Source organism: Delphinapterus leucas, unplaced genomic scaffold, assembly GCF_059928025.1.
Source record: "Delphinapterus leucas isolate spDelLeu-1000000601 "Yukka" unplaced genomic scaffold, BTC_Dleu_Yukka2 spDelLeu_asBTCV2_sq72, whole genome shotgun sequence".
Classification (NCBI taxonomy): Eukaryota; Metazoa; Chordata; class Mammalia; order Artiodactyla; family Monodontidae; genus Delphinapterus; species Delphinapterus leucas.
In genome coordinates, this window is record NW_028322281.1 from 188,324 (window position 1) to 204,566 (window position 16,243).

Here is a 16,243-nt window from a genome sequence, read left to right on the forward strand (position 1 = left end):
TGAGTCAAATTTACAAAACTCCTGAACATAGGCAATCATTTTACAATCAGGGACAAAATCCAATTTTACTTGTTTCCTGGAAATGAGATAATTTTTTTAAAAATTCATGATCTGCTTTACACTATAGGTTAGATCAAATCACTATAGTTCAATGAACATTTATTGAGTCCAATCTTAGGCACATAGGATACAGAGTTAAGTACTAGATTCTACCCTTCTTCAAAAAATTCATAATATAGTAAGGAAGTCAGACACATGTTTAAAAAATAGTGTGAAAAAGGTGAAGCAAGTACAAGGTGCTGAAGGAACACATTTGAGAAGCATCAGCTCTATCAGGGTGGGCAGATGTGATGAAAAGAAAGGCTTCCTAGAGGAGGTGGTACCTCAGCTGGGTTTTGAAGGATGCGTTCAAGTTTGCCAGCCTATCAGGGGGGAGCTTGGGGGAGTGGAGGCCACCCACAGGAGATGAAACAGCCTGTGCAAAGGTATGGAAGTGTGACACTGTCCTGTGTGTTTAGGACGCAGTGTTGGGGGTTGCTGCCATGAGAGGTTAGCTCCTGCTAGTGGCGAGGAATGGCAAGAAATGAGGCTCCAAACTAGACTTCTAGCCTTGAATAGACGTTTGACTTGAATGTCATGCTAGAGAGCTTGGACTTCAACCTTTACATGCAGGTTTTGAGGTCAGGGAAAAGTCATGTCATCAGATGAGAATTTAGACAGGGAAACCTGGCCAACCATGTAGGCTGAACTGGGGTGAGTTTGGGTGGGGATTAGACTAGAGGCAAAGAGCCCAGTAAAGAGCTACTGTCCTAAGAAAGTGGCCGCAGAAATGGCATGAGAGGGCAACTTGTAAGACGTTCCGAGAGCAGAATGTTCAGTGTACTTAGTGGCTCATTGAATATAGGGGAGAACTGAGGGTGTAATGTCACACCAACTTTCTGGTTTGGGAGACTAGGTAGACAGTGAGGTCACCAACCTAGACAGAAAATCCAGGCTTGAGGTAAGCAGATAACGAGTTCACTCTTAGACATGTTTGTTAAACATTTTTGTAGAATATTTATCAATAAGTTTGATAACACCTAGACATAAAGAAAGCAACAAGTTATAAACATTATGTGGTTTTACAGTGAACTAACCCATTAACACATCACCAGCTAGCCAGTTATGTAACTATGTTTTGTTCTGGACCCAATCAAATAGGAACACCTTTGTCTCTGTTCTAAACTAAATGTTCCTTTTAGTGTAGCTTTGAAGCCATTCTTTTTTTCCCTGCGAGAAGAGAGAGATGTTTAAAAAAATCTGGCCCCAAATACACAACTCAAATATTACGCACATGGTCACAGCTGCATGTCCTGTTTTCAATAGAGTGCCAAAAGCCATGTGATCCTACATAGCAGGTGATTTAAAAAGTAACTCCAAATTTCCTTGGCACAGATTTGTAAGTCACTTCAGGCTGTAAGTTTTGACTTCCTGTTTAGGTTTTACAAAGACAATTATTAATTACAAAATTAGTTGACTTACCCCAAAGATGTTCCCTACTCTGAAGGAGAGAGATGAACCACGGGCTGTTTGGGTATCTGGAGATGAATTTAGCATTAAAGAGTGGGTTAACAGTAGAGAACACGATCACTGAAAGAAGACTGTCTCCCCCTCCCCTTGTTGGAAGGGGGCCCTTCGAGGTCCTACTCACCTGTGGTCTGCTGTCTGCAGGCCTGGGTTCTGTCCTAGGCTATAGTCTCTTGCTGCTGTAGGTTTCTGTTCAAAATTTTCTCCCTACTCCAGTCCTCAATGTTGCTACCTGCACATTCTATGTCCATTCTGGATATTTTTACCTTCCATCTCTGTCAAATACTCATTAAATATTTCTCCTATTTAAAAAAAATCACTATTAAGTGTATTTTTAAAAGATATTTGATCTCCAAGTAGAAACACTTTTGGCCAATGGCAACAATTCTATTATGGGCCCAAAGCATCTTTCATATCAGTATCTTTCATTTATGTTCTTAAAAAGTGTCATTAGACACTGGAAACTGTGCCCAGGAAGAGGCTCCAGGGAATCAAGTTGAACTCGGTGGTAGATGTTGTTTGTACCCTGCTCAGATACCTCATCTTCCAGTTGTGTTGAATTGTGAGCTGTATTAATATGTGGAACAGGCACTTACGCTGATGAAACTTAAAACACGTTTAGTACTTCTGGTGATTGTACTTTATTAAGGAATTTCCTATTATTGACTACTTTTTATACTTCCATCTTCTCCATCCCTTAGTGTTCTTACAATCATAGACAAATGACAAAATCTATAGCAAAAACAGCCATAGTAATTCTAAAAGTAACAACAGCAGTATTTCTTGGGCACTATCTCTGTGCCAAGCATTTTCCATGCATTATCTCATTGAAGAGTAAGTACAAAGATAGAAATTTTCTCCTTTCCACGGACAAGAAAACAAATTCAGAGAACTTATGTAACTTGCCTAAGGTAACAGTGGGTGGTTGAGCAGGGATGCCCTTCTGTGGAGTCTGACGCAGAATTCCCATTCCTGTACATGTCTCAAAGTTGCTTAAAAAGTAATGTGGGGTTGGTGGAGGAGGGCATTTGTTCAGACACTGAACAAAACACATGGTGGTGGTAGGGTTATTCTGTTCACACACACAGAAAATGATGCAATCTGTTAACTAGTAAATGTTTTCTCTCTTTCAAAGAACATGAGAACAATTCTTTCAGATCTAAAGAAGTGGTTCTCCAAGTGTGGTCTGGGGACTCCTGAGGATCTGAGACCCTTTCGAAGGGTCTGTGAGGTTAAAGTTATTTTTATAACAATACTGTGAGGTAAAAACTGTTTTCATAATAATACTAGGATGCTCATTTTCTCACAATTGTGCTCATTGTGAAATTTCCCAGTGACTGCATGACATGGGATATGAAAACAGATTGAATGCAGAAGCAGATATAAGAATGTAGCTGTCTTCTGTTAAGTCTAACATTAAAGAGATTAAAGATAGCAAAACAATGCCACTCTTCTAAATTTTTTTTAATTGGAATTTTTCATAAAAATATTTTATTGATGTTAATATAGAATAGTTTTAATATTTAAAAAATGAATTAAACAAAACTTTAAAATTTTCTCAGTTTTAATTTCTAACATAGCCAAGTATTGACAGACATAACCCATATAAACAAAGCTTTTGGAGGTCCTCAATAAATTTCAGGGAATTCCCTGGCAGTCCATTGGTTAGGACTCCGCGTTTCCACTGCTGGAGGCCCAGGTTTGATCCCTGATTGGGGAACTAAGATCCCACATGATGCGCGGCGAAAAAAAAGTTCAAATTCAGTTCTGAGACAAAGAGTTTGAAAATCTCTGTTCTGCGATCAGATACAGAATACCCAATTATGGAATCAATTATAGCATGGATTCCTCTTTCAGAATTGTTTGACGAGGCATGTCATAAGCGGAAATGAACTTGGATGATTTAGTGCTGCGGCTCTGACAGTTTAGCTAAGGTTAATGACCATATCATTAAGCCACGAAACCTTGCTCCCTCATACATTTCCACTCATACAGGAGACCCGAATGATGTATCCAGTAGTGAAATGTGCTGTCAGCAAGGCTATGAGAAACAGAAGTTTTCTTACAGTCCAAGAGGATGAATAACAAACTACCACAAAGCCTGTTGCCTCAAAAGTATAGACCAATGTGACTTTTCAACTAAGACAACACACATTTTGAGTTTCATCAACTACTTCCACACAAGAAACACTGTCATTACTGCTACAAGACCATGCCCTTTTTCCACCTTCAAAAATTTGGAGATCTATTGTTAAAGGTGTGTCTATTTAAGAGGCAGACAGAGGGCTTTGCACGTTTTATCTTTCTGTGAACCAAGTTCTCATGTATTTTTTTCACGTCCACTCCTTTCTTCCTCTTCTGAACCCCATGACTTCTCCCCAGAAGTCTTTGGTCTTTATTCTTGTTTTAAAAAGCACAACAAATAACATGAAAGACAGAGAACAAAGGAGACACTTTAGTACTGAGAGAACCACTTGCTGTAATCATTACACCATAAAGTAATTCAAACCTTCAACTCAAGATGGGTTTTCAATTGGTGTTAATGCTTCCACTGCAATGAGTTGGGAGAGCTATTCAAACTCTAGTAACATCTGACGATAACTGCACTATATGAGAGTTATTCTTTAGTCATCAGAAATACAACAGCCCAGCAGTATCCAAGTAAGTGAAAAGACCTCTAAGACATATACATAGTACTATATATAAAATAGATTAATTAATAAAGATCTACTGTATAGCACAGGGCACTCTGCTCAATACTCTGTAATGGCCTATACGGGAGAAGAATCTTAAAAAGAGTGGATATATGTGTATGTATAACTGATTCACTTTGCTGTACAGCAGAAACTAACACAACATTGTAAATCAACTATACTCCAATAAAAATTAAAAAAAAAAAAGAACTAATGTACTGTGTTCATCCTTCAGACACATACCTACTGAAGTGCTAGCTGCTGAGGGTCTGAACAAGAGGAGACGTTTCCTGCCTTTGAGGCACCCAAATGGCCAGGGCAGAAGCCACCTTCCCACCTGATTATAACACAGTATGTCAAGTGCCATAAAGGCCGATGAAAGTTGGGCTCTGAGAAGAGGGTGGGGAGCCATGATGGACGAGTAGGATTTAGCTGAACTCGTGGGGTTGGGGGAGGGAATTAAGGCAGAGGGCCCTGTGTTGGCCAGCAAAGTGCCCACTTGTGTGAGCAGTGGTGTGGTCACACCCTGAAGGGTGTGCTCGCGTGTGTATGCACGCAGAGCCCAGGAGAGGCAGTAAAGGCATGCGCACCACGAGGAAGAACACCGAGGGTAAAATGCATCTGTGTTGAAAGTTCTCCAGAGAGATAAATCGTTTGAGCAGAGGACCTGATCTGGCATCTCATCTGTAAGACAATTCCCCACCCAAGGACATCAAGAATCTCACCACAGCAAGGTTCCAGCATCCAATTTAAAAATACTGCTGTTGTAGCTTCACCTATTAAGAATTTATACCACATGGGTCATTCAATGAAGGGAAAAAAGCATATTAAAAATGCAATATTAAGCTTAAAATTATTTACAATCTGAAACACATTTTTATTACAATATGCCTGCAAAGTAACATATGATCAAAATGTAATCTATAAAAATCACATTATATAATCAGATACTAGCTTCTGAAAGTTAGTTCTCAGGATACAAATCCTAGGTAACTAAGGGAAAGACAATTTTAGAAATAGAAATGTGCTTCTATTTGAGGAATACTTCTATTTGAGACTGGACTACTTTTTGAGACACTGTAACAATCTAGTTACAGGCATCAAGTCATCCAATTTTACTAAAATTGGCTAATCTAGACTTTGTGTCTGAGTATCTGTGCATGCAAGTGTGTGAGTACTGTAAACTATTACTTAAAATCATACAATTCTTCAACTTCCACAGAGAATTCATGCAAAACTATTATAAGAATTTAACTGCATATTTTAAAAGAAAGTTCATCCTTTTCTTTTTTGGAATATGGAATTTCAGTGTATTTGGCAGTAGCCACGGAGTCCCAAGTTTAATGACAGCTGATTAAAATTGTTCTTTTTATCCTTGTCTTTACTTTATTGGAAAATAATCAAAACTATGTTGGCACAGACCGCATTTCTCATCCTAAATGTTTTAGCATTTGCAGTATTTTGTATATGATAAGTGCGTCATCTGAAACAGACTTTTCCCCCTAAGAAATAATCAAAGAGAGAAAGATTATGTTTGCATTTTCTTTGTTCAAGGTGTTTATTGCATCTCAGAGGGCATACATGCACTGGGTTTTTAAACTGAAATACAAAGAAAAGCCGTTTTGAAATTGGTTTTAGGTAATTTTTCCCCATTACAGTGTATGTTATCCCCACAGTAAATTCAGATACAACCACTTTTAAATGGTACCATACATCTATTGAATAATTTGAAAAAAAGGCAAACACCTTTCCAACCCAATATGCTTTAACGAAAAACTGCCAAGCCACTAGCAACACTGATCAACAGTGACCTCATTTATGCATCGAAATCTTAAGCCAAGCCATCAGCACAGACAATATGACAACAACTTAAAAATTAAAGAATACAATATGTACAGTAAAGGATACAATTCTCTGATTTAGTTTAAATTCTAATCACAATGGTACAACAAAACCTACTTTGAGCTCAATTGAGGGATGGAAGAACACTACGCTACAGAACACATAAAGAAATACTAAATTAACAGATGTACATAAAACCCACAAGAAAATAAAAATATTTGCAGTAATCTTTAAATTACAGTTATACCTTGGAGTGCCTTTATAATCACTTGAATAGCACATTTCTAATTGCATTTTCACAGACATGATGGAAATGGACCCTTCACTTTTCAGTGCATTGAATCAAAAATGAACAAATAGGTCAATTTAGATGCAAAACCTGTCAAATATAATTAAAATATATATTTTAATGTAGCAGTGATTGAATATGGAATTCTTCCCATATGAATTTCATTCTTGATAAGGTAGCTTCGAGGAGAAATATTTGTTATGGACATTAACCTTTACATTTTTTTAAAATAAAAGTTCTTAACATATACAGTGCCACAAAAATAAACATTTCCCACAACAGCTGAAGTTCCTGTGATTGGAAAAGTGTACTCCACACCGAAAAAAGTTCTGTATATTTAAGAGTGTTTTCCTTACTATCTGATATCATCACACTATGTTTGTAACGTACATACAGAAGAAAAGAGAATTTATGGGGAGAGTTTAGATTTGTCCAAAAGTTATATATACATTGAAACCTTCAAAAACACAGACACGTCTTTCCAAATGGCTCACCACACAACAGCTGCATCATCCATCCATGGGTGAGGTCCAGAGAAGCACTAAAGGCATTAGAAACATCCATTCGTTGTTTACATCGTACAACACACAAAGAACCCATATACACTACAATTTTGAGAGTAGGGATAACAGCTAAGGTAGTACACATTCCTAATGTTCACTTTCACAGCTGTGCTACACATTTTGGAAGAGAAGTTATGTATAAGCATTGGGATTGGTACTGGTGGCTCCCTTTGAAACTCTGAGCATCAGTCTTATTTGAAGTGTCCAAACTCATTATTTTTTTTTTCCTATTCAGTCACAAAAATTGCAGCTGTAAAGATAAAAAGCACTCGAATTAGAAAACAATACTACGTACTCCTCAAAGATTTTACCTTCCTTGCAATTTTACTTCGCCGTTACAATGAAAATCTTCACATCAAAGGTTTTCGTATTACCAAAGTCACATTTATATACTTTTCACAATTCTTTAAAACAAGCTTAAAATTTCATCCAGGGGAAAAAAAAACTTTCAATGTATAGCTTCATTTTTAGATAAGAAAATTCTATCGGCAAGATTTTGAAATTTGGATACTTAGAAACCTTAGCAAGACATTCAGTACCAATTAAGAACAGCTAACCTTAAAAAAAGGGCAGTGAAAAAAAGGGGGAAGGGCAGGGACTCCCTTTTTTTTTTTTTTTTTGGTCCTTTATCAGTTATGGTTTTCAAGGAGCCACTAAACAGTTGCACAAGTGACAGAACAGAATAGAGGGGAGATATCCCTGGCGATTCAAAGCTTTCGCTTATGCCACCCGCCACTAGTCACCCTGGCTATCTCCCACGCTTCAACATCTCTGCCAGGAAAACTTTCCTGGGGTCTTCAGGCTTAGCCATGGGGGTAACTCTTCTTCAAAACATAGTCTGTATCTGTTCCTCTTTTGACTGTGAATCTCTGAGGGCAGGGGCTGTCTAAAGCATCTCTGTTTCAGGTCCTTATCGGAGTTCCTGCACAGACTGACAGCAATATTACTGGATAGAAGACGGATAAAAGGCTGCCCCCTGCAGTGTCCTTGGTCATTCCTGAAACTTCAGCTGCTAAGAAATAAGTGATCATTGTCTTACGTAAGCCTACATGATGCCTACCTCAGCCCAATCCAAACCAAAGTGGGACAGAAAAGTTGGGCACAAGGAGAATTACTTGGCTGAGATGCCAAGGCCTTAAAATGATAAACTGTTTATTAATTTTGTATGAAGAAAAAACTCATAAGGCAGGAATCCACAAAAATCTTAGTAGGCATTTGAGAAAGTTAAAAAAAATATAGGTAGTAGATATAGGATAAAAATAACACTGGATGGGGGTCCAAAAGCTTCGACACTCTTACTGCTCTGCCAGTGTGGCCTTGGGTAAATCACTTAATGCCAAGGAACAGTTTCTTTAGCTGTGAAATGGAGGCAAAAGTATCTGACTAGTTTATCTCGCAGGGTCTGATCTTCTACAGAGATGGTCAAAGAGTTAATGACTGGCAAGTACGAAAAATACCATGTAAATGAAAAGCATCATTAATACTGTTCATTCACATTCAGCAAGTATTTCTTGAGAACCTACCCACTGTGTTTGGTGCTGGGGTTAGTAGTAAACCCTTTTCCTTCATCAGTTTTCTTCTGTAAGTCCACTATTAGTCATAATGTAATTTCATAAACTACATTAGAAATTTAAAACTAGAATGTTAGAAATTTAAAATTTTGCTTGAATGCAGAAATACAAAATAATAATCTAAGCTTTATTTGATGAGAATAAAGAAGAATAAGCAAAATAAAATTACAATTATTGTAGCCAAATATATTCTTAGACAATTTCTAAATGAAGTATTATAAATGTTACCTTTCCATAAATTCCAGTCATCATGGAATGAAGTGGTAATTTTCTAATTTATGTAGTAGCTTGGGCAACTTTGTGCTTTATCAGTATAATCTTTGTGCTTTCCAGTGTAAGGACAATTTGGAGGTTTCTCTCCCTCTTAGTTTTATAAATTAAGATTAAAAAAATCATTGATAAAGATAGCTTTCAATATTGATTTAAAAAGCATAAACATTCAAATTATTATTATTATATACATGTATTAAAAACACAGAAGTACAAATATTATACCTAATAAAATAGCTAAGCATAGCATAGGTCATTATTACAAGCCCACAGGAAAAGCTCAATATTAGATACCTTAAATTGTTTACAAGAAATCCTTGATGTTAAGATCCGCTAATGGGTCCTTTGCTGGAGGTTTCTTGGGACTCTGAGTGGCAGGTGTAGGGCTTGGAGAAAGCTAAGGGGGAAAAGCCAGCCCAAGACAGTGGAAACAGAAAGCAAACAGAGAGATAGATAAGCATTAGGCCGAGCACATACCACAGAAAACAACCATGCAGAAGATTAGATGGCTAAAAGTTTACAAAACCTACTTTGTTCTACTTAGTCACAGTGTTGTTTTAGATTTTGGATTTATAAAACACACTGCAAAGGATACTGGCTTTCTTGAAATTCTCTGACATCAAATTTAGCCAAAGTAAAATTTGAGGACTCTGGTAGAACAATATGGATATTAGTTAGGGAAGATGTGAAAAACTAGTCACATTAAAGCTATTATGAATATACAGTAAAAAAAAAAAAACAAAAACCCAAACAATTTCTCTATTCAAAGCATTTTACTTTGAGTTATTAGTACCACTAAACTAATAAAGGAATATAAATGACTTCTCTTAGAGTGACAGTGAGTTTGAGGGAAAAATGGGAAGAAAACAGCTTGCAGAAAGTTCCTTAAGAAATTATTTAAAAGTATCAGCTAAATATACGAGGATTTCATGTAAAGTATTTTAAGTGAAAACCTGTCAAGTTTTGGGGCACTGTTAGTTTCAGATGAGCAAACAGTCTCCTAGTTATGAATGTCGCTAATTCCAATCTTGCCTATCCAAGCTTGTAGAGAGGACTAATTATTACAGACTGTAGAGAAGAATCATACTAAACCTGCAGCAAAAGCAATAAAAAATTTTCTTACCTTGTTTCTGTTTAGTGAATACCTAAATTATTTCATTGTGTGACAGACATAAGTTCTAGGAACAGGCTTTTGCAGGAATGTTAAGGTCCAAGGCCTTGAAAAAGGTCAAGGAATTTACACAGAGCAATAACTGACCTGTATCCTTCGAGTCTTATTAATTTCCTATGCTTATAACATGATGGAAACCTCAGAGACCTGGGATTGTAGGGCACGGATGTATGTTTTCATTGGTTCCATAAACAAAGCTCCAGAAGTAAGAAGTTTCAGATTTGTTCCTATGTCCATGAACTACTGACTGACTGTAGTATCTATCAGTCAAATTTCCATTTTTAAAACTGGGATCGTATTTCATAGAAATACCGGGGTAAGGGTCAAAGTTGTCTGGAAGATAAGAAACTCAAGGACTGGTCTATAATTAATAATTAGGTGATATGACAACATCGTGATACTAACCAACTGAGCAATAGTGGAATAGTCCACATATCAGTAATGAAAAACTGTTTTGTTTTCTAAAGCTGCCAACTCATGTTTATTTTCTTATCTAGTATATAATCAGCTATGCTTCTTCTCTGATATAGGAAATACAATCTAAAAATTGTGTAAGTATGGCATACCATTTCCTAAATTACCATAAATTCAATTAAATGATTGAAAACACTGTTTTCATCATATCATCTATTTTTCATTTTCATTCTTTGAATTAAGTAAGCAAATTGATGCTCTGTAACACTGGTATCACACAGAAAAACTACCTTAAATAATAAAATTATATTAATTTATTTCTAAAGCTTTCAGCACACCAAATACAATGACTTTTAAAAATCTCATAAAAATAGGAACATCTTTTCTTTTTTTCAAAAAGGTGGTAGATAGTCATGGATATATTTAACCATCAAGGAGACATTCACAATAAATGAGATCCTTCTTAGAATTTAAATATATCCAGATTAAATTTAAAACCAACTATTACACCTAAAAGCTTCCTCACTACCACCCCACTCCCCCCAAACAACTTTAGGCAGCGTTCATTAGTATGAGAGCAGAACAGAAGATTTCTCATGAAGCCAGCGCTTTGGCTATGGCCTTGAAGGCTAGAGTCTCTTACATTGTAAATTCATCTCTCTGGACACCCACCATTCTCTCTCCTGGTCATTATGGCTTTTGAGGGTTAAAGTAAAGAAGCTGAAGAAAGCAAATTTTGGGAACAGGTAGAAAATGAATTTAGAAATGATTCAAGGAAGCAAAGGGGATTAAAGTACACTCAGAAAGTTCACAGTAGGACTCCTCGGCTGAAACAATAAAAATACCCATGTGGTAAATTAAAAACATTATAGAAGTGAAACTATTTACTGATATCCTTAAAATATATTTGAGCTATGTGAATAGGACTAGCATGGTGCTAGTAGTTACAATGCTCTGTCTCCATCTAAATCAATTTCTCACAGTGACTTCTTTGGTTCTACACACACCTTCACTCTGGCCAGGCAATTTATAAGAGTAATAAAGAAAGGGTGATTCATCAGTATGCACATCACTATTAGCAGCAAAACAGTTCAACCAAGTGCATATATTTTAGCATCTTCACAAATGGAGGTAGCACATTGGGCAGGAAGAAATTTGGCCTCATCTAAAGAGAGGTTTGCCCTTTGTCCTGGACCCTGGTAGGTAACCTCTCAACCCTTGGCAACGTCCTGAGTGATACGAATGTCTTTATTATTCAGGGTGGGTGTCTGGAACCACACCTGATAATTTATGCCAACAAGATGACTCAGGGTGGAGGGCTAGCCACGCCAGAAAGACCAGCCATGTGATTCCAGAGTTAAGTCTTTGGGCCACAGGATATGAGCCTGACCTTCAGGGAGGGAGGAGGGCTGGAGACTGAATTATTTCCCATGTGGTTGAACTCAATCAGTCACTCCTATTGAATGAAACCTCAATAAAAACTCTGCACGCTGAAGCTCAGGTAAGCTTCCTGGGTTGGCAGTACGGCTTGCGTACCCTCACACGTTGATGCCAGGTGGGTAATGCATCCCTGAGGACAAAGAAGCCTCATGTGTGGGCCCCTCCCAGACTTTGCCCTACGCATCTCTTCTTTTGGCTGGATCTGATTTGCATCTTTTTACTACACTAAAAGTGTCATCATAAAGTTAGTGCTCCCCTGAGTTCTAGGAGTCATTCTAGAAAACTGTCTAATCTGAGGATGGTCCTGGGAACCCTCAAATCTGTAGGCAGCTGGCTGGAAGTGAGGGTGGCCCTTGGGACCTGAAGGGTCTGATGCGAGGGCAGCCTTGTGGGAACTGCTCCCTCAGGCTTTGCAGTTTGGCAGGCTCACTGCAGTTTGTGTTACTAGTCTTGGGCAAACTTGGCAATCTGGAGGACTGTGTCGCTAACTTTCCGTTTGGCTAACTTTGGGAACACATAATAAGAGTATGGATCAGAGCTGCTCATTTTTTCTGGACTAAATGCCTGGATACTTTAAACACCTGGTAGTTCTCAGGAACCATCCTGAATTAAGTAGGAGAGGAACGGAGGGACTTTAGGACAGTTATTTCCATCATTTTCCTCCAAATGTCACACTATTGCTCATCTCTCTTCCATGTTCCCTTTACTTCTGAAGCAACAGGTATGAAGACTGTATCAGGTAAAAACATTTTTAAACAGTTTGTCACATGACAGTTTTACATTTATAAAGTAATGTCATTCTTTTGTGGGACATTTAAAAACTGACCTGTGTGCCAGGTACAGCTGCGGCTCCAAAGGGTGGCCTCCTCATGGGCTGTGCAAACATGACAGGCTGCTGAGGCATCACGGGCATGCCTGTCCCAGCAGGAGGCTGAAAAGCAGAGCAGTTCATAGCATGAGTGGAATCTACTCTGGCAATGCCCTGACCTTTACGTCTTTAATATGTTCCTGAAAATTTTTCTTTCCTTTTTTTTTTAAACATCTTTATTGGAGTATAATTGCTTTACAATGCTGTGTTAGTTTCTGCTGTATAACAAAGTGAATCAGCTATATGTATACATATATCCCCATATCCCCTGAGGAATCCACGTCTGTGAGAAAGTATAATCTGTAATTTTGAATGATGGGTGCTGTGAGGCTGCCAGACGGCAGAGAATCACTGAGGGGCAGTAGGAGCCTGGCTGGCCACAAAGCATCCTCACCCCACACAGGCTTTGCTGTTGTTTATCCATCTTCTGGAAGCATAGTTTTTGAAGAGATGAAAACTTGTTTCTTTACGGAAAATGGCTCTAAAATTTGCTAGTGATAAACGTGGTAAGTGAAAAGTCCTAGTATAGTGATTAAAAGTGGATTTTGATGATTGAGCTAAAAATATGTTTGGTAAATAGTACTTCAAAAATGACATAACAGTGTACTATAAAAATTATTTTGATGGCAGAATTTAAGTGTCTTATAAGTGACTCAGTCATGCCCTCTGTAGACTACTTAATGTCTAAAGCAGATGACTTAACTTTTTACATTTTACTTTACTGCATTTTGGGGAGAATTATATTCTATAGTTAATCTGGGATTTGGTGAAGGCCGTAGAAGTATTCATTACAATTTTTAGCACCGGTCATCACTCACCATTGCAAATCCTGCTCCAGGCTGTCCAACAGATGGGGCCCCGGCAACAGGAGGAACTGAACTGGTTGGAGGTACAGCTCCTTGCTATGAAAACGAAACAACACACACACACACACAAACAACAACAAACAAAAAGAACCAATATAATTTGGTTTTAAAATGACAAAATACAATTTTAAAATGCATGCCCTTAAGTATGTGTAAAGATGTAAAGAAATCTCAAATTTCAGTTTTAAATTAAAAAAAAAAAGGCACTAGCACCACACCAATGATATGAAGAAGGTTACTAACTTGATGTTCACTGTTGTGGTGCTATTTGGGTTCACTTATTCGGGCTCAGCTTACACTCAAGCACTGGGCTTTTTCTCTATCTCCTTATACCACCCTCACTGTAAACAAGTCAAATTTTTCTAAGCTTGTCTTTTCCTATCATTATATCCTCCAATAGGCACTGAATTAGAAATTTAAAGAATGCTTTCATTTACATTTTTAATGCTTGGTTTCCATTCCCCCCCCCCATTTTTATATTATTCTTTTCTGTGTTATATTTGCTTCTCTCTGACTTTTGACTGTTGTACATTTGCACAAAGACCAAAATTAATTCTAAGTTTTAGGAAGCATTTAGAGGACTGCACATAATATCATACATATATCCCATTTCAGGTACAGGTTTGATAGTCTTCAGTCACACACCAAACCCCCTAATATTTCCCTTATGTATAAAATTAACCCTGCTGCAATCTCTTAAATTTAAGTTAACCGTTAGAGCAAAATCCTAATTGAAAAAGAAAATACTATAGTAATATCAACAAAAATGGTGGAATAAGGAACTCTAAGAGTCCCCCTAGGCATAAAAGCAATGGAAAAACAGGCAAAAATGGTCAAAATCAACTTTTTTGGAACTCTGGAACCTAACTAAAAGTTTGCAGCGGCCTAAAAAGTACTTAATCAAAAAAAAAAAAAATCAGCTGAATCTTGGTAAGAACATTGAGCTTTGGGGCATTTTAACTTACCCTAGAGTTCCAGCCACTGTTCTCCAGTTCAGCTGTAGCTTTGAAAATAACAGCACACAGTCCCAGTAATAGTACCACGAGGAGCAGAATATATTTTAATTATTTGCCTTGTCTTGTCTCGTGTATAGGTGGCTCCCTGGAAACATTGGCTCAAAAGGCTTGTCCTTACCTTGCCAAACTGGGAACCCATCTAGTTCTAAAGCTGTTACCTGAAGACATTTGTGGAAAATACTTAAAGGCAAATTTTTCAGTTGTTGCTGTATCAGGCAATGGATATCAGTCAGCAAAAACAGCAGACTAAACAAAAAGCTCAGAAGAAAAGGTTGGAGAATGAGATGCTTTGAGGATAAAGGGTTTGAAAAACCCAGACCTTCTCCTGGGAATTTAGATAGCCAGGCACATGCCCAGGGCTGCGCATATGCTCAGGATAGATGTGAGATGCCTCTGGGTTGACTCTGAGGCTTTAAGAAAGCAGCCGTGATCGCTAAGGCAGAGTTGCAAACTGCCTGGTTGAGTCTGAAGTCATGCCTAATACATACTCAGAGCCCCTCTGCAAAGACTGGGAGATATTTTTGGTTCCAGGAGTTTAAGTAGTATCTGTCTAATCATTAGCTGACCACTTAGCTAAAAGGACAAAACAAACAAACAAACAATAACCCCCTCCCCCCCAACCAAGGTAGCAAAACAACAAAAAAGGTAGCAACAAAAACCTTGGGGAGGGGGTAGAACATGATTTCCAAAGCTGCCATATTATAATATTCAAAGTGTCCAGGTTTCAACAGAAAATTATGAGGCATGCAAAGAAACAAGAACATATAGCCCATATGCAGGAGGAGAAAGATCTCAAATCAATAACCTAAACTTCCACCAGAAGGAACTAGCAAAAAGAAGAACCAATTCCAAAATGAGCAGAGAAAGGAAATAATAATGATTAGATCAGAGAAAAGTGAAATAGAGATGGGAAAACAAAAGAGGAAATAGAAGAAACCAAAAGTTGGCTGTCTGAGGAGATCAATAAAATTAACAAACTTTCAGGTAGACAAACCAAGAAAGAGAGAGAAACTTACATAACCAATATCAGGAAAGGAAGTGGAGATATTACTACCAACCTTGCAGAAATAAAAAATTATGAGGAAATATTATCAGAAATTACATGCTAAAACATTAGATAATCTAGATGAAATGGTCAAATTCCTCGAAAGACACAAACTACGAAAACTGACTCAAGAAGAAACAGAAAAATCTAAATAGTGGTATAGCAAGTAAAAAGACTGAGTCAGTAATCAAAAACCTTCTATCACAGAAAAGCCCAAAACCAGATGGCTTCACGGGTCAGTTCTATTACATTTATAAAGGAGAATTAATTTCAATCCTTCTTAAGCTCTCAAAAAAAAAAATAAAAAAAATAGAAGGGGAACATTTTCTAATTATTCTTTGATTCCAGTATTACTGTGATACCAAAGCCAGACAAGGACATCACAAGAAAAGAAAACTACAGACCAAATCTTTTACAAACATTGATACAAAAATTCTCAACAAAATACTAGCATACCACATCCAGCAGCATATTAAAAGAATTACACATCAAAACCAAGTGAGATTTATCCCAGGAATGCAAGGTAGGCTCAATCAATGTAATATGTCATATTAATAGAATATAAGAAAAAAAGATCATCTCAGTAGATGCAGAAAAAGCATTTGACGAAATCCAACATCCTTTCATGA

The 16,243-nt window shown here is 37.4% G+C and overlaps 1 protein-coding gene across 1 annotated transcript in view; it reads right to left on the reverse strand.

Moving 5' to 3' along the window:
- Window positions 1-7,608: 7,608 nt before the first annotated feature.
- SNAP91 (synaptosome associated protein 91) overlaps window positions 7,609-16,243 on the reverse strand; it is a 156,160-nt gene continuing 147,525 nt past the window's right edge. The window contains exons 26-28 of the mRNA XM_089906135.1: window positions 13,506-13,589; window positions 12,646-12,750; window positions 7,609-9,191 (exon numbers count right to left, since the gene is read on the reverse strand). Coding sequence (XP_089762261.1) covers window positions 9,099-9,191; window positions 12,646-12,750; window positions 13,506-13,589 — 282 coding nt within the window. The 3' untranslated portion in view covers window positions 7,609-9,098. The remainder of the gene's footprint in view (window positions 9,192-12,645; window positions 12,751-13,505; window positions 13,590-16,243) is intronic.